The sequence below is a fragment of the Emydura macquarii genome, unplaced genomic scaffold (assembly GCF_026122565.2).
Source record: "Emydura macquarii macquarii isolate MOO-44397 ecotype Brisbane River unplaced genomic scaffold, CSIRO-AGI_Emac_v2 contig_1253, whole genome shotgun sequence".
Classification (NCBI taxonomy): Eukaryota; Metazoa; Chordata; order Testudines; family Chelidae; genus Emydura; species Emydura macquarii.
This window is the reverse complement of record NW_027131390.1, coordinates 18,276,428-18,296,020: the sequence shown is the minus strand read 5'-3', so window position 1 is coordinate 18,296,020 and position 19,593 is coordinate 18,276,428. Positions and strand designations below refer to the sequence as shown.

The 19,593-nt window shown below is 38.4% G+C and overlaps 1 protein-coding gene across 1 annotated transcript in view; it reads right to left on the bottom strand.

Annotated features, from left to right (window-relative positions):
- Nucleotides 1–19,593, bottom strand: part of ABCB7 (ATP binding cassette subfamily B member 7) — a 64,008-nt gene that overhangs the window by 38,989 nt on the left and 5,426 nt on the right. The window contains exon 3 of the mRNA XM_067548259.1: nucleotides 2,785–2,862. Coding sequence (XP_067404360.1) covers nucleotides 2,785–2,862 — 78 coding nt within the window. The remainder of the gene's footprint in view (nucleotides 1–2,784; nucleotides 2,863–19,593) is intronic.

Here is a 19,593-nt window from a genome sequence, read left to right as displayed (position 1 = left end):
AGCCAAGCGTAAACCAAACTAAACAGACCCACACAAAAGTTTGCACCACTTTAACCTAATCGATTTGTTAACAATGATTTTACTTAAACCAGTGCAACTTTTGCATTTAGACAAGTTTCATGGGGAGTGAACTGCATTTTATTCTTTTACATGCAAAACAATAATGGTTAATTTCATCTACATCCGTGGAAACCTAATCAAAGTAACAAGGTGTGAACAGGCATAACCAAAGGAGAACAAGACAATGGACTTTGACAGTTGTAATGAGGGCCTAAATTGGCCTGTACAACTTTTACTATTGATGGTGATGCATGAGAAGGAAAGAATCCAGTTTGACATTCAGAACACAGGTGGAGTTTGCAGGGTTGGCAGTTAGAAAAGTCATCTTCTTTACTCGTAAACTAAGCAAATTTGACACACAAATAACTGAAAGACACAAAATCCCATCATGCCATTTAAAAAAAAAATCTCTCTTTCTACAAAGATAAAACAGAAATAAAATAATCATAAAAAGGTTACAAGTCTTAACGGCCATTCTTTAATTATATTGTAAATTAAATACATGAATTGCAATTTACATCTATATCTGATTAAGTCATCCAAACGCCATCTGGTTTATTTTTAGCTATATGTACCTTCCCTTGACGGATAAGAAAATTAATTTTTAGAAAGCCACGTTTCAGCACAACTGCACTTTCAATAAAGTGCTTAAAATCACTGCATTACACTGGTATGCTGTGATCAATTTGGCAAGTATCATAATAATGGCAGTTAGAGCTTTGCAAGTGCTTCCAAGTACTGTGCAAAGCATTAACCCACAACACCTCTGAGATAGGTAATTAACTACTATCCCCACTTTGCAGATAGGAAAACTGAGTAGAGAGATTAAATGTCCTGCGCAAAAGCATAGAGAGTCAGTGACAGATGACACAGGGGATTGGGAACTCCTGAATTCTATGCTACTAAATCTTTCTTATTATAAAAAAAATTTACAGTAAAATATAGTTACTTAGATTGCGAAGTCAAGCACCTGAAAGCAACTAAATGCGAGACTTAAAGTTGTCCATGAAACCTTAATTCTGCCCCTGTGTGTGTCCAATCTTTGCACAGAATGAGCAGGGTTCCTGTGGAAAAAACAGTATGTGATCATGTAATTAAAAATTGTATTATAATCCATATGTACAAGGGGGCATAATAAGATTGCACGAGCAACTCCAAGTGTGCATTTCCTAACCTATGAGTGCTTGAATTTGCAACCTAAATTATGGTCTTTTAACATATTGAATCTAATTTCCTAGATGTTGGGGGGGGGGAGGAGGAGGAGAGAGAGAGAAGGTAAAACAAGTTGTTTATTACAACTGTAATAATCTCCTCATCATGCATCATCAGGCTTTGAATCCTGCACCTGCAGCATGGCAGCACAGACTTCTAGCACTTAGTTACATGACCCATATGATGCTCCCAGAAGGGGTATAGGAAGCTAGGGCCAGGCCTAAGGAGTGCAGTCTGAGGCAGTCTGGCCCGGCTCAATCCGTTGCTGCTCCCAGGCATTCACAGTAGCGTGTTCTATGCTGCAGCTGAAGCGCGAGCTTTTTTTTTTTTTTTTTAATATTTGTATTCAGTTATTTTAGCATTCTATCAAAATTTTCCTGATGAATACAAGTGAGAGAAGGGAAAGGATGACATAACAGTTTATATTTCAGCTAAACTGAATGAAATTTCATGGGACAAACAAGACACTTCACTAATCAAAGGATTCCTACCCAACTTCAAAACAATTGAGGTACAGCCTGCTGAAAACAATGGAGGTAGAGCTTCTTTAAAAAAAAAGTAGTAAGAATCTTTTACAATGGAAAATGTTAGGCTACCTAAATGTAAGGGGAAATCGCTACTAGGCTGTATTATGGGATCTCATAGTGTATATGAGAAGTAGCATGATCTAGTATATTAGAATTCAGGAGTCCCTGACTCTCAGTTTCATCTCTGTCACTCACTTTTATAAACTCAAGGGGTAAAATTTTCAAAAAAGTCTAAGTCAATGAGGTACTTTTAAATCCCACTGAACATCAATGGAATTTAGGCTCCTAAATCACTTAGATGCATTTGAAATGTTCACCTTAAATAATTAAAATGAGTATTTAAAGAAGAGACATATTAAAATTAAGAGGTGAGAACTTAGAGGAATTTTCTAGCCTTACTCCATCCTATAGTTTCACATATTTCTCTGTGTCCTTATTAGTAGATGAAGACTAAAAACAAAAAACATTTCCATTATGTTTACATTAGTGATACAGAAAGCAACCCTCACATAGATGAAAAACTGACATACTGCTCTCCCCCAGAGGTGCCAATAAATGTTCAAAGTTTCTTTATGTTCCACAAGCTAAGCATATTTTTTGTGTAAAAAAGCTTTACATACTAGAGAAAACTCAGTTTTCCATACACTGTCAGACATAACACCAAAGGATAAATTTGAGTGTCAACAAGCCACAAGTACATTGCTAAAAGTTTTCTGAAAACATTACTATGTTGGCATTGATTTTTAGAAATTCAGAAAGACATCTCAAAAAGGGGGGAAACTATCAAGATTTCAGCAGAGGTTCTCTCTCCATTTCCAGAGGCAGAAACGTAACTTGCCATTTATCTCACAGTACTTAGAAATCATAAAAAAAGGGAAATTATATAAAGGATGTAAAATACACAGCATAAATTGGAAGATGCTCAAAGTGCTTGAATTTCTTTCCTCTGAGCAGAGCAGGAGGAGGAAATACTGTTCAATCCTACCTTTGCAACATCTAATAATTGTCTTGAATAGCCACTCCCCAAATTCTGCCATGTAGCTTGTCTGAATGTCTGTGGAATCTGCAGGAAAGAAGAAATAAAGGGAGGAGTGAGTAATTAAGAGAGAACACTTTATGTTCAGAGACTATTTCATCTAGTTGATGTAAACATGCATTACATGAGAACTAAACAAAGTTTGTTTCTGAGAAGTGACCAAAGAAAAAATAAGATGAAAACAACTGGTGGGAAGCATTCAATCATTAAAAATTCTAAATGTCAATGAACCTTTCCCCATCTCCACCCGTGCTCCCACTAGGCTTCCTATCCTTTGTTCTTTGAAAGCCTTTAAGTCCTTCTTCTCTCTTCTCATTCTGTTTTGTCCTCAGATGGCTTTTGAATTCTTTTCAGATATCCCTTTTTGTTCTGTTTTCCATTATGTTTTATTCTCATCCTTGTTGCCCTCCCTGTTCTCATTCCCTCTCACCTCAATCAATTCTGTGTTTGTATTTTGGACCAAAAGGCTAGCAAAAGCTACAACGTCTGCCAGGGAATTGCTGCCACTACCATGAATCTGAGCATAACTGGATTGCAAAATTTTTAGATGGGATATAAAATATACCATATATTCTCAAATATGGGACTCTGCATAGGCATAAGATACGTTACTAGCAGGTGCTGTTGCAAAACTGGAACGCTCTATTCTAAGTGCTGTAGGACACAGATCTTATCTACATACCCTTCTGAAATTCCTAGAACCCTTTGGATACTATACAAGCAGTAACTAACAGTCTGAAACCTGGATGGCTGTTTTCATTACACTCTTCTTTTCACTAAGAAGAATGGTGACAAAAGTCATCTCAGTCAATGGCAGACAAGGGGGCACTCAGCATGCTTCCATGACAACTGGTATATTCCAGCCAGGAAGCATGCTCTCTATCCCCAATGGTTTTCTCTGAAATCAGTCCTGATACTCCTAAAGCACCCAGCTAGTATTCCACCATAAAGCAGTCTCCTACAGCTCTGTTGCGATACAACCTGCAAAGCATTCACAATATAAATCAATACTGTACAGCAAAATAGCAATAGAGCAGCTCATCAGCCCAAGGCAAAGGGCAAATGTCAAGAAAATGAACTCTTAAGAAAAACATTTTTAACTTTAACAAACAACAGCATTGCTTTGTGTATATTTTCTACATATTGCCTTAAACCTTCTTTTTTTGCCCGTGTCCTAAGTCACATAGTACATTACAAATTGCTGATGAAATACAACCAACTGGAGCTAACTTCTTCACTATACGAAACTTGCCCATTTTAACACATCTTATTTTATTATATCCTGCATATTAGATGGGATAACATATTTTTTTTAATTAAACATTATATTAATTCCCTTTAAAGATGTATCATGTACTTACGGCACTTAATGTGGCAAATGGCTTTTTAATATCAGAGTCTTGACCAAACGACACAAACGTATGCTAGTCTTTAAGCGTAACAGTTTTTGCAAACAAACTGACAAGACTGCAAGTTATCAAGGTGTTTTTAAATGAGTATATAACAAGCCAAATCAGGTCAAATACTCATACCTGTGGTTGCCTATACAATTGTGTTTGAAATCCATGCTCTGACAAAAAACCTTATCCACAGTGGTGATGGAAACAGCCCTAGAAATTTGTTACCCACAACTTTATTTAATCATGGTTTATAGATAGCACAATTCTGAATCCCCCTGGGGATAAAGCCTTATGAAGGTCCCATCAGATGCAATACTGTAATGCCCTCACATGATTAAAAAAGACTGATCTTGTCAATGCAGATGGACCTTCTCACCACAGCAAATGTGTTTTTACTGTGCAACTGAAATGTGTTACAACTACAGCTGCAGGAAAAAGAACTCAAATCTTGGCACATATTTGATATTTCTTTAGATTTAAAAAAACCTCTTTACAGAGACAGTCATCCTGTGCTCTGGAAGACCATTATATAAATTCAAATATACACTACAAATGATGACTCCATATAAAGGCTTGCTCATCCCACTGTGATATCATCAGCAAATATAAGGATGATGATAAATTCCAACTTCCAGTCCACCTCTTCACAAAAAGTACCAGGAGAAAAAATAGGCTTTGCTGTGCTCCCAGAAAGTTAACAAATCTAGGTTCTGGTTGAAAATTAATTCTTAAGTGAAGGATCCTTTACAGAGAACACCCTCCAAGTAGCTCCCTCCTGTTTCTATTGTCAAGAGCTCAAGCATTTCCACAGACTAACTGAGGAAGCATGGCATGGGAACAGAAATCATTTCAATGATAACCAGGTATCAAACCATTTAGGGCTTTATAAATTGATACCAACATCTTGAATTCCAGGAGGTGGTCAAACAGAAGGAAGAACAGACCTTATTGCACTGATTGTGGTGTGCTCTCCATGTGAACGCCACCTCATAAGCAGGCCATGGCATTCAGTACAGTTTCCAAGTGGTCTCTGTGTGTAGCCACATATAGAGAGCATTATAGCAATCCAATCTAACTGTGACAGAAGCATGGAACAACAATATAGATATCTACATCGAAAAAAGCATTCTTGGCAACAGCTACTACCCAGGCATCCAGCAGCAGACCAGGATCTAATGCCACACCTAAACTGCATACTCATGCTACAAAATGGCAGCTGAACTCCCTAATTCAGGTGCAGTGATTAAGTTAGGACAGCTCTCATGACTGCTTCCCCCAGTCTGTTAACACTGCCTTTTTGTTTGGAATAAACTACAGCCTGTTTAGCTTTTGTACAGGACCTAGCACAATGGGGCCCTGCTCCATGACTGTGTTCCTAGGTGCTGCAGTAGAACAAATAAATCCAAGCCCTAAATGAATATAGACTCTGGGTTATTCATTCCACTATTCCAATCAAGACATTGAGACAGAGCTGGGTGTCATCAGCATAACAAATTTATCAGAGTTCCTGTCCCCCCACTAACATTCCCAATTGCCTCAGATACATGTTGAAGATGAAAGAACCCTCTGAAGCGCTTGGGGCTGAGGAACAATTGCCCACTCTGTGTTTTCTCAAAAACTCAAGACCAGAACTTCTCAAAAGCAACGCTATAATCTCCTGCTTAAATCTGCAAGAAGCATGTAAATTAACTTCCAGAGTGATCGTATATAGGAACACTTAGTTGTAAGAAGTGTAGTAAGTACTATTCTTACTTACTTACTACACTTACTTACTTACTACATTTAGAACACTAAGTATTAGATCCAGGATGTTTTTTCTCGCAGAGTATTCATGGGAATAGAGGGTTGTGGAGCTATAATGGTCTATGGGAAAGAATGAATTCACAGCCACCATTCTGAAAAAGAGCTAGATTGTCTATAAAATATAATGCACATTTACTGCACTGTATAAACAAACAAATCATGTCCCTACTCAAAAAAAAAAAAAAAAAAAAAAAAAAAAAAAGGACCAATTTACAATCCCAGCAAGATTGTACACTTTGAATGAGACATATTGGAAAATAAAGGTTTTCCTGGGGAGTTACACTGGGTCCTTAAAAGCAATAGAGGAAAAATATAATAGGAGGAAGGAAGCAAAAAAAGAGTGTATGAATGGATGGGAGAAATAATGTGAATGAGAAGAAAAGAGAGAGTAAAGAAGAAGAGTTAAAAGAAGTGAATGAGTGAGAAGGAGTAAATGCCAAGTGTAAGTGAATGAGAGGATATGTGGGAGTAAACTAGAGTGGCAAAGGCACTGAGAAAAGAAGAAGAGTGAATTATAATAGATGGGTTAAATTTAGGTAGAGAGAATGAGGAAAGTGGGAAAGGAAGAGTGAATGAGAAGAGTGGAAAGAGACAGTATGGGAATAAATTGGTCAGACAGGGCTCTTTGTACATTAAGCTCAGTTAGGCAGTCACTCTATGCAAAAAAATAAAGCTAAAGAGAGCATTGGTTAAAATTAGCTATTTTTGGTGAGAATGACTCCACTTCCTCTTTTGATTAAATTGTATTATTTAGCAATAAGTACAAGAACTATCAACCTCCCTTGTCTTTTTATCAGAAAGGTTTTTCTACAAAGTCTTGCACAAATATTGGTCAAGAACAGAAGAAGCCACTTACAGCTTAAAAATACATGGATTTCTATATTAAGAAATTGTCATGAGATTGTTCTTAAATTGACTTGATTCTTAAAAATGGCAAAAGTTGTTTCACCATTATAGAATGGACCGTCAAAAATAACCTTTTAAAAATGAAAGCTGTATGCATTTTACCAAAATATCTTCAGCTAAGCAGTCTACATTACAACAGAAAGATGAGAAATTTTCCTTAATTTGTTGTTTATATTGACTTAAATGGGAGCTGCAGTTTGTTGGGACCTCTGAAAAAGACTTCTCAAGCTGGACATCTAAAATCTGAGACCAGTTCTTAAAGTGTGGCTGCATGTCCTTTCATTTAGTTTTTAGAGATGGCTTGTGCTGGATAATGCTGTATATTTAAGACAGAAAAAGTGGGTGAGGTAATATTTTATTGGGCCAACTTCTGTTGGTGAAAGAGACAAGCTTTTGAGCTTCACAGAGCTCTTCTTCAGATCTGGAAAAGGTAACCCGAGTTTAACAGCTAAATAACAGGTGGGGCAGGTTGTTAAGCACAAGGGGTCAACACATTACTGAAGAATATCAAGACTTTTAGAAACCATCTCAAATCACTCATCACACAAAGGGCCAGTTTCCTTCAGGACACAACCAACTTCCTCCAGAAACTCCACCATGTTAACAAGTTCTCTCAGAACACATTCCTTCATACCACGTATGTCCCTTTCCTATAACCAAGGGGTGGCCAAATGGTGGCTCATGAGCCGCCTACGGCTCTTTTACAGTTGAAGGGCAGCTCCCAGTGCACCACCCCCCCCAATTCTCCACCTACCAGACTGTGGTGGAGAGTTTGAAGCTTCTGCCCTGTGGCAGGGTGATGGGACTAGACGATTCTGCCCAGCAGGGAGGGGGCATCTCAGGGGTTTCAGTAAGTTTGGCCACCCCTGCTATACACCAACATCCTTCACTGTGATGGAATATCAGCCTGCCTCAAATATCTACAAGAGAATGGATAGCACTCAGATACCCACTCTAAACATCTCCAAACCCATCCATTTCATCCTCACTCATAACAACTTTACATTTAACACCACACAGTTTGTCCAAACCATGGGAACAGGCACAGGTACTTGAATGGTTCCCCAATATGCAAACCTCTTCATGGGACATCTCAAGGAAGAATTTCTGGGAAAATGCACCACAAAACCCAGGATATATGTTGATGACACTTTCATCCTCTGGAAAGATGACCTAACTCCCTCACAGATTTCTAGCACAACTTCAACAGACACTACCCATCCATCAAACTCTCTCTAGAACCTTCCCACATTAGTATCGGCTTCCTGGATGCCACAATCAGCTTAAAAATGGAACTCTATTGTCAACAAGAAACCTATGGACCATCACACATACCTGCACAGATTCACAGTAACTACCCCAGACACACTAAGAAATATGTTATCCCAAGCCAGGCACTCAAAAACCACAGAATGTGCTCTGAGGAGAAAGTTCAGGATACACACCTTAAACAAAGATACTCCACCAGAGAGACTGCATCATGGGGGCCACCCAAATACCCCTAAAGAACCTGCTTTCATAAAGGAGAAAAAACTCCACTGACCGCACACCTTTAGTTGTCACGTAACACCCCACACTGGAACCCACACAGGGTATCATAAAACACTTAAAACTCATACTTGATGGGGACCATGTCCTGAAAGAAATCTTTTCCAAACCCTCTCTTCTGAACTTCAGACACCCCCCAACCTCAACATCAGAAGCAATCTCTCCACTGACCAGGATACACCAACTCAAAGCAACACCACACCTTGCCAGAAAAACAGATATCTCCACTGCTACAAAAAAAACCCCAAACACACCTAAAAAAATATAACCTCCCCCCCCCCCAAAAAAAAAAAAAAAAACAAAACAAAAACAAAACCCACACACACCTTTCAAGATCCATGGAGCCTACACATGCTTATCACAGCATGTAAGGTACCATGTCCACTGCAACAAATGCCATGTCCAATACAACAACAGCTATGTGGGTGAAACTAGACAATCACTATGGTCTCAAATGAACGCCCATAGAAAAATGATGAAGACAAAAAACACGCTAACACCTGTTGATGAACACTTTTCACAAAATGATTGCTCCACATCTGACCTATCAGCCCTCATATAGCAACTTCAACTTCAAAAGAAGGGCCTGGGAACTTAATTTCATAACTCTGCTAGACAATAAAAATTATGGACCCAACAAAGACACTTGTACTGAGACATAAAACCATCTGTAACCTACTAACTCTCCTTTGCCTTATGACTGCAGAGATGTTAATTGCCATCTTCATTTTAAGTAGTCTCCTGCAACATGTTAACTCTTATGTTTACCAATCTGTCCCACCTTATATTTAGCTGTGACACTCTGGTTAGTTCTTCTAGATCTGAAGAAGAGCTCTGTGAAGCACAAAAACTTGTCTCTTCCACCAACAGAAGTTGATCCAATAAAAGATATTACCTCACCAGCCTTGTCTCTCTCATATCCTGGGACCAACATGGCTACAACAATGCTGTATCTTTAACACATTTAAGGGGCTAGATAACTAAAATGGATTGGTAATGGTGTAGAAAACCTATCATCTCTAGCTTGCTGGCTCAAACTTAACTTTTGGTCACAAATGAGCTGGATCATCACATGAGGGTGATTTAGTGGACTGTGAAACGATTTTGATAGCCTCAGACCATTTCCCAGTAGACATGTCTCACCAGAAAACACTACCATAATCAGCTACATTGTTTAGTCTTGGAGAGATCAAGGATTGAATGAACGTTTATTTTGCATTAACCTGTTCCAGGTCATTGTAAGTACTGTAGATTAACTCTAGCTAATATTTTTTCCATCTCCAACTAAGGCTCAAGCTGGTCCAATGAGTTTGGAATTTGGCCATATCACAGAGCCCCCGTCAGGGTAATTTAGGCTATGGCTACACTAGAAAGTAGCTATTTCACTAGAGTGTATTCATATTTGGCTGCCTTTGTTGGTAGCACCCCTACATAGCACCAGATTGTATTGGCAAAAGACATACAGCACTGTGAGTAGGCATTCCAGTTTCCCTTGTCACCACCTGGGGCACTAGCTTATGGGAAATTTTGACAGTGCATTGTACACCGTTGAACCTCACAGGGAACTGCAGGAGATTGGGGATAAATTTCCATAACTGCATCCCATAATCATCTCTTTTTCGTGCTGGGTTTTCAAAATGACAGTTGTTGTGTAACAACAGGAAATCTAAAGCCAACACCAAAGGATAGCCTGTATTTACCAGCTGGCATTGCACCATCTGATATCAGAAGGAAGGTAGCAAGCCAAAGGGAAACATCATGGCAGACTGGAGATCCAAGGCATCCATTATATGCTCACACAGGAGTAATCAAATGCCTTAAATTGCAAAAGAGTTTTATAACCAGTATTGTGCCTTTGCCTACAACAGCTGGCAAGGCACGACTGAGGTTATAGACTTAAAGACTAAGTGAAGTCAGACGCACTGAAATAGATCTGGAACCCTTGGAGGATTTTCCGGAGGGGGGCGGTGGGAGGGGAAGGGGCGGCGGCAATATGGACTGGTCAACGTGGCAATGCCTGAACCACCTGTGCATGCAAACTGGCAGATCGAAGACTAACATGATCAAATGGGGTTATTCTAATGACAGACATACACGAGTGCGGTGATGGGTAGATCATGAAGCACCTGTTCGTTTGCTGACTCTGAGGAGATCTGTACAAAAGACAACCTCACTGCAGCGACAGAAAGAGCCATCACTTGTGAACGATTCTGGGAAAACATCTAGTTTATAACAAGGACATGGGATGAAGACTTTCTCTGCCATCTCGCTGTAAGAAACATGGATGCTGAATGGATCAACAGAACTTTCGTCTGCTGTAGAGACAGGGCAACCAATCGTTTTATGTGGAACCATAGTAGCTAGCTGTACAGCAGCGAGAAGGAGAATACCGAGGAGTAGATGAGGCAGAAAAGGAATGTAAGTCACCAGCTTCTGCAGGCATTCACTAACCAGCTGCACGTGGTGGAATAGTGGTTCTGGGCCTGTAAAACAAGCACTAATTGGTGAGATCAGATCATGCTACAAAATGGGATAGCCAACAGTGAATGCAGAACTTTCAGATGTAGAAAGCCACATTGCTGGAGTTGTGTGCCGAACTTGCTCCAGCCCTACAGCACAGAGACACCAAAGTGAGAGACGCTTGGACAGCAGAGAAAAGGGTGGTGACCATGCTCTGGAAGCATGTGACCCCAGATTGTTATCAGTCAGTGGGCAATCAATTTGGTATTGGAAAAATCTACTATGTGGGCATCATCATCCAGGTGTGAAAGTTCATTAAGTGTGTCCTCCTGCACAAGACTGATCCTGGGTGTTGTACAGGCAATTCTCCCCTCCCCCACAAACCTTGTCTTGAGTACATAAGCATAAAGGAGTATTTTTTCCCCATGGTTATGCAAGTGTTGATGGCCCACCAGGAATGTTTCATTGACACTAATGCTGGGTGGTCAGGGAAAGTGCATGACACTTGCATCTTTATGAATACAGGATTTTTTGAAAAAAATGCAAGCACATAGTGGCATATTCACACTGGTGGAGCTAAAATGCCAAGTATGCAGGGTGGATACAAATCAATGATTTTAAAAAAAAAATTTTTTTTTAAATCGGATTTTTTTTTTTTTAAATCAAATAAACTACTAAATCTCTCTCTCGTTTAAAAAATAACAGTTACAATTAAATCTCATCACAAACATGCTAAACCTACACTTACAGTCTCATAAAAATGAATTAATGGCTCTAGTCTATCCAGCCTAACTACCAGCTCTTGCTTCTTGAAGGTTCTGGGCTTTCAGTTTCTGTTCCTCAGCAGACTAAAGTCACATGTGCAAAGAAAGAAACAGGCTGGATAGGATTGTTGTTGTTCTGTGCTTATGTGGTGCTGGAGCTGGGCCAAGCAAGGCAGAGGAGTTAGTTAAGACACTGTCTTAAAGATAGAGAGACAAAGGATGGAGGCAGAGTAGAAAGAACAGTGGAGTGGACTGCAAAGAAAAAGGAAAGACATTCAGTACACACACGGCTTCCTATATTCCACCATGCTTTTGCCACAGAAAAACTGTCATGGCTTCTGGGTGTAAGAGAGACTATCTGGGAATATTTTGAAGAAATTCCTTCCCTGGGTAAAAAAAGAAAATGTGTTAAGTGCAAGCAGTGCAAGAAGAAAATGCAGGGCCTAGTTGCAAGACTGAAGCATCATAATGAAAACTGCTTATTGGGAGAAAATGATGTGGCTGAAGGTGTGGATCAACTGGTTAGTAACTTAAATAATTCACTTTGCAATGCATCATTCTTCAAGACTCTCTCTATGCCACCTTTTAGTATAGAAGTGTGATTTAACAAGTAAATTCCCAAGCTATTTGCTATACTGGATGTTGCTAGGGAAAAAAGTTTAGCTTAGCTAATCCTTATGGCTTGTTTAATTATCTAACGAGGTTAGAATCTATCATCCAAGTACACGATACGGAAAGCTGCAGTAAGAGAAATCTAGAGTTGCCAGTTGCCACTGGGTATCTTTTTCTTATTTTATATTACATAATACATTCCCCTTATTTTGGAACATCACGGCCAGAGACCATAATGGTGATGCCATAAATCTATTCCCTATTTTACTTCAGCATAACTCATCTGTCCCAAGGGAACCTCATCCTGTACTTGTTTTCTCAAAAAACAGAAGTGTCCGTGAGTTCTATGGGGTTTACTCCAAAATTAAGTGCGCTCTAAATGCAGTCAGTCTTAGCTTTTCTGATAATTTGCAATGGGACCTACATTCTTGCTGAAAAAAATGTAAATGATTAACTGAATAATAGAGTGAGAAGAACTGAGAAGAACAACTATTCAAAAATTATTTTTGAATGTTGTTTCAGGATTCCATTTACACATAAGAGAATTTCACTGTAACTGTCTATCTGCAACAACTTCATAGTCATCCGTTGGTACTTTTAGCAGCAGTGCTGCAACTAGACATATTTCACACAAAGTATCAGTAGCAAGCAAAAGATTTCAATCATCCAGTAAAACCACCACCATGGATGGGTTTGTAGTAAGGACCAGCAAATACCAACAAGACACCAAAGATGAAAAGATTGCTCCGTTTATTTATGCCACAAATTCTCCTTTTCGCATGGTTAACAATAAACACTTAAGGACTCAACCATGTCAATGATGACCTGGCTACACTCCACTTGGTAGAGCAGACATTGGTGGAAGGTTGCTAGACACAGTGTATGAGAAGGAACTTGAACAGTGTACAAGGAATACTGACTGGAAATTTGCCAGTTTAAGCCTTGATAGGTGGAGCAATGTACACAATGATCCACTAACATGTGCCTGTGTGACAACAGAAGGTGGGGTTGCGTATCTTTCAGAAACAATAGATACATCGGGAAATGCTCACACAACAGAATATTTAAAAGAAGTGGCAGTGAAAGCTGTAATAAACTGTGAACAAAAATTCAACTGTCATGTGCACAGTTTTGTCACAGACAATGCTGCAAATGTGGTAAAGATGAGAAGATACTTAGAAGAAGAAACGGAAGGATGCTCCTTAGTAACATATGGCTGCAGTGCCCATTTAATGCATCTTTTAGCCAAAGACTTAAGTATGTCTTCTCCCAGAATAAAAGAAAATGTTGCTGAAGACGCAAAATACTTCCATAACAACCATTTTGCTTCAGCTTCACTGAAGAGAGCAGGAGGATCTAAACTAATTCTCCCTCAAGATGTTTGATGGAATTCTGTAGTTGGTTGTTTTGAACAATTTATTAAAAACTGGCTTATTCTCATAAAACTTTGTGAAGAAAACTGTGATAAAATAGATGGAAGTATCTCATCCAAAGTATCTAACATTGGATTAAAGAGGAATATAGCGGATATGCTCAGTATACTGAAGCCTATATCCATAGCCTTAAACAAACTTCAGAGAAATTGTTGCTGCATTGCTGATGCTGTCGAAATTTGGAAGGCACTTCAAGAGATATTGAAGAAAGATATACCTCACCAGAAAGTTAAACTGCAAGCAGTAAAGAAGCGAATGGATCAAGCACTAACCCCACCTCATTTTCTTGCGAACATTCTCGACCCCAGATATAAAGGTAGATGCCTAACTTCTGAAGAAGATGATGCTGCCATGCCATGGGCATCTCAAAATCACTCAGTTATGCCAGTCATAATAAATTTCAGGGCTGGAGCGGAACCATTTAAACAGTACATGTTTACTGATGATGTTTTGAACAAAGTCACTCCCCTGAATTGGTAGAAATCATTAGCCAGGCACCGTGAAACAGAGTTCCTTCAGTTGCTAAGCCAACTTTTCACAGCAGTAGCTCCCTCTGCAGGCATAGAGAGAATATTTTAATCGTTTGGTATTATTCACTCAAAGCTAAGAAATCGACTGGGAGCTGAAAAAGCAGGAAAACTCGTATTTCTGTTTCAGTCTATTAATAAAAATGACATTGGGAGTGGGGAAGATGAGAGCTAGTTGTAGAAGTTTTAAGGACAGCGTACATTTAGTGTTGTAATGACTTGCCTGTTAGAGTTAATAAAATTTGAAAATTAAAAAAAAAAAGTTTAAGGACAGCAGTCAGCCGGCAACTCAAGAGACTGCTGCAATTGCAAATGTGGAACATTTATGAAAAATTTAAGATTTAGTTTAATAAAATATAAGTGCTATTGTGTTTGTGTGTGTGATTTAGTTCTTACCAGTCCTAATGTACTGCTGCTGCATCTGCAGCTTGACACAGGTAATGAGTATTATGTACTGTTTCCTAAATTAATAAAAATTAAGTTATCTACAAAAATTACACAAAGTATATCCTCCTAGATGTTGTAAAATGCTGTACTGAGTTGTAAATTAACATGCTTTAGTGATCAGATTTGCACCATTGCTTAAGAAATATGTGAAGAAGTAACAGTGGGAAACTTGATTTAAATCAATGATTTTCTTTTGGTGATTTAAACCCCCTTGATTTAAATCAATCTACCCTGCAAGTATGTTTCTCAGACACACAGCCTAGCCTTTGCTTCCCTGACTCATGTAACCATACACCTGGCACCTAGACAGCAGCATGGAAAGATTTAATTATCACCTAAGTATGTCCAGGATGACAATGCAGCATGTGTTTGGCAGATTAAAGGGTTAGTGGAGATGTCTTATGAATAGGCTGGATCTCAGAGAGTCAAATATTCTTATTGTTACTGTTGCATGTTGTGCATTTGCAAGACCATGGGGGAAAATGTTGAGTGTATGGGAGCAGGGGATGGCACAGGGAGAGAGAGTAGGAAGACTGATGGTGAGCAATCTGACAAGGGAAATTAGCTTCATCAGCAGGTCAGGGTTGGTTTTGTCAGTAGATCTTAAAATTGGGTGTGGACACATGCAAGACTATGCCAAGAGGTGACAAGTTTTACTGGTAAACTTTGTCACGTAGACGAGGTCTTAGAACAGATGATAAAAACATAAATAAAGAAAAGTGATTGAAAAAGCACCTTTAATCATGAATCTTTTGTTGTGACTGCTTATTAGAAACCAAGAACTACAGAAAGGGAAAAAACCCACTCGTATTAATGCAAAAAAAAAAAAAAATGTAGATCTTATCACATATTCCACATTGCTCCTGAAATGGCAAGATAATCCAAGAAAAATTGAGGAAAATTGCAGTTAGCCTATTTCTGCTTTTTACTGTTCTACTTTCCAGTAATTTACATAACCTTGTTTTTTTGCTTTTGGCAACGTGGACTTTGAAGGAAACCCCTAAGCATATTACTTGACTCATGTAGATTCATCATAGAACAATTTGCGTTAGTTGCAGGACTGCTGCTCTTTCTAATCATATTCTTTTTTATCCCCTTTGTGTTTGTTCTAGATGGAATAACTTTTTTATTACAAGGTTTGTTTCAGATGCAGTTAAACTGCATTGGGAATGGTCCTAAACTCCCTAAAGACTGTATTTTCATTTACTTGGGTCACTTTTCAAAGCTCACTACATAGGCCACATCCAACATGTTGGTCTTTATTAATATCCAGTAGACATTGTAAGTCAAACAGGAGCTCTGCTAGGAGGCACTTGTGTATTCCAATCATAGGTGGAAGAGTGAGATGGAGAATCTGTATTTATGTAAACATAAAATTAATCTCAATGTTAAGGACAAGAGTCTGGACACAGTTCCACATTATGCTGTGCATAGAAGAGGCTTAAGAAAATTTACCATGTCTGTTTTCCCCCTAGAATCCATTCATCTCTCTCCAGGATGCAAAAGTTAATACCTCTTTGCATTCTGTTTGGAAGCAGCAAGCCTCTGACCAACTACTGAAATAGGTAGGTGAGATAGTGGAGATTTCCCAAATATTTAACCCTGGTCGTCGATTTTTTTTATATAGTTATTTCCCCCCACAAAATTAGAAAGAGAACCACCAATCCATTAGGACTTTTCATTTAATTTGTTCCCTTCCTGTCCCAATTTTATTTGAGATTGGGGGGGTCTGCCAATGAAGTTTCATTTCAGCATTTACTGCTTTCTGCTGCACCCAGTAAGCTCAAAGGAAACCAATGTTTGCTGACTAGAGTAGTTTTTAAAGTAATGCTAGACAGCTCTTACAGAAGGTGCTAAAACATGCATTAAAGTCTTTACTTTCAAGGTTCTTCAAGGCATCCCCACCCTATTATCTCTCATTCAGCATAAAGAGTTTAACTCCTGCCCTATGATGCCAGCCTCCATTGCCCGCTTGTTATATATTTTTAAACAAGCACCTTTGTGTTTATCTCCTATGCAGCCCCTCACATGGGAGGAGTTCCCTGTAAACATCCTGAAAGCCACTTTAAATCCTTTCTTAAAACTCACCTTTGCTGTGAGGCCTACAAAAACTTGACAACTGTTAGTGTACTGAGACCACTGTCAGTCATGCTGACCAATATTTTCTCATTGTTTCTTTACACTCCCCCATCTGTCTGTATCCATCTGTTGTCTCTTGTCTTATTCTTGGATTATAAACTCTTTCGGGGTAGGGACCGTCTTTTGTTCTGTGTTTGTACAGCACCTAGATGATAGGGTTCTGGTCTATGACTATGGGTCCTTGGCATTACGATAGATTATTATTATTACCACAAATCTGGAAAAATACGCAACAGAATAGTCCTTTAGATTAAGTGTTCCTTCCTTTACTATTTCTCAAAAAATGTCAACAGTTTCCTAAACGCAATCTCATTATACAAGGGTCAGATTTATAATAGTTTTGTTTTCTGAATAGTTGTGGACTGCTTACAAACTATACGGTAATGACAGAAAATGAAAGTCTGAGAGTTACTCTATGCACTACATAGACAATAGTTTTATATCACAAGGTAATCTGGAGGCTTTTGCAAGGTATCATGCCACATCACACTCATTTCACTAACTACAAATTTTTGCTGAGTTCATTACAAAGCAGAGAGCCTAAGACTACATTCCTAATTATGCATCACTCTCTGAAATCACCTTCCTATTAAAAATCTTCTAAAGACATAACTTTTAAAGATGGTTCAAAATATAGACAAACAATGAATGTTTCATATTGATGAATTCATTTTATTTTAATTTTTTGTTTTAAATCCAATGTGCAAAACTATTGCAAGGATTTTAGAATAGTGGGTCATCTTAAACACTTATGTGCTGCGGTACCTCGTCATAAAAGGGTAGGATAAAGACCAAGTTTCTGCCTTAACTCTGAATTTCTTGTCTTGCACAAGTTTAAAAACAAGACTCCTATTACCAGCTGAACATAGTCTTTTTTCATTTAATTTATTTCAGTCATGCAATTTTATCCATCTAAGCAAATAATAAGAACTTTATTCTGGTCTGTGACAGAATTACATCTGTCACAGGCATTTAATCAGAACTAATGGTAATGAAAAGCAGAAGTATATTATTTGACTAGCAATAAATAAGTACAGGTTTAAAATTGTTATTACACTGAAATAATAGCTATTCAAGAGTTTTTCAAGGATAATTCATTCATTTTAACATTTAGATTCAGTGCTTTCACCTCATTTTTGAGATGTGTTCACAAAACTCTTATTTTACAATTCTGCTTTGCACTGCTACAGTTTTGATTGTTTCCATTTATGAGCCAGACTCCCAAGGATTTTATCTGGGACCGCAAAGAAACAAAATATGTTATTTTGCAGCATCTACTGGAATGTATTATCAAAGATATCCATAACTGATAGCAGGAATTCATACATTAATATAATAACTTGTACTTCTGTATGTGTAAATGATTGTCGCAGTTGTCTTTAGACAACATAAACCCAAGAGTACAGCAAAGCATTTTCTGCACCACTCTGGCATTTCAGCACAAGGGGTAGGAAGGTAGGCGTTTCCCTGCTGCTGTGTTGTTCACTATTTCAGTGGAACTGAATTTTCATTAAGGACGTTGCCATGAAATTCCAAGTGAAGGAAAAAACATTGGCTGGTCTTTAAAGGTGACTTGATATTTAGATTGCAACGTTACAGAACGTTGTACTTTTAAAATATATAAATAAATAAGGATGGGAAAAGGGAGGGAGAATTACTGAATAAATGTCAGGAAATAAAGATAAGAATGGAAAATGTCAAGAAGCAAAAAAAAAAAAAAAAAAAAACGAAACAGAAGCAGATAAAATGAAGTATACTGCTGACCAATTTAGAAAAAAAGCCAGTACAAGTTATTTACTTTCTGAAAATACTTTTTAAAATATCCAAGGTAAAGTACTTGTCCAAAATAAATGTATTCTAGCATTTAAGCAGCACCTAGAAGTTAACTATGCGGGAGGATTATCAACACAGATCTCCTAATCCCATGTTTAAAAGGGGAAGATTATTTCAAAATCAGACAGACACTCAACTGGTAACAAACAAGGAAGTCTTCTCTCACCCCTATTCTTTCACATTGCTATTGACTTCATGATGAGAAAATGGATAGATGGATACAACACATCCATCAGAAGGATGAACAATACACTAAAAGATCTAGATTTTGCTGATGACATGTCTCTTCTAAATGACAGCTCAACCAACATGAAAGTAAAGACCAAAAGACTATCCAGCATTGTCAAAAAGACTGGATTAATAATCAGTTATGAAGAAAAAAATCGAATGAGAACCCCAGCAACTCCTAACTCTAACATTACTTTGGAAGGCAAAGGTATATAGGAAGAGAATCAACAAACATATTTTGACAGTAACATTCAAGCCATGGAGATGTCCAGAAGGAAATGGTGTCATGAATTGGCAATGCAGCAGCTGCATTTACTACCTTAAACAAGATTTGGTCATCAAAAATCTACAGCTTAAAGATCAAATTCTGAATCTTCCCCTCAAATGTTATTTCCATCTGAATATATGGATATGAAAGCTGGAAATCCAAAAATACAGAGAGACATCTAAATACCTCCGAAAGCAAATGCCTCAGCCCTGGTCTACACTTACCTGGAAATTCAGTGGCAGTCGACAGGAGTTACGCAAGCTACAAAGAGTGGCTCGCGTAACTCCTGTCGACTGCTCTGCTTCTCTTTTGCGCGCTGTCTTCACTGCCCTGTGCCACTTGAGGGAGTGGTTTACCAGCGTCAGCTTCCTGATCGATTGAGCAGGTCTA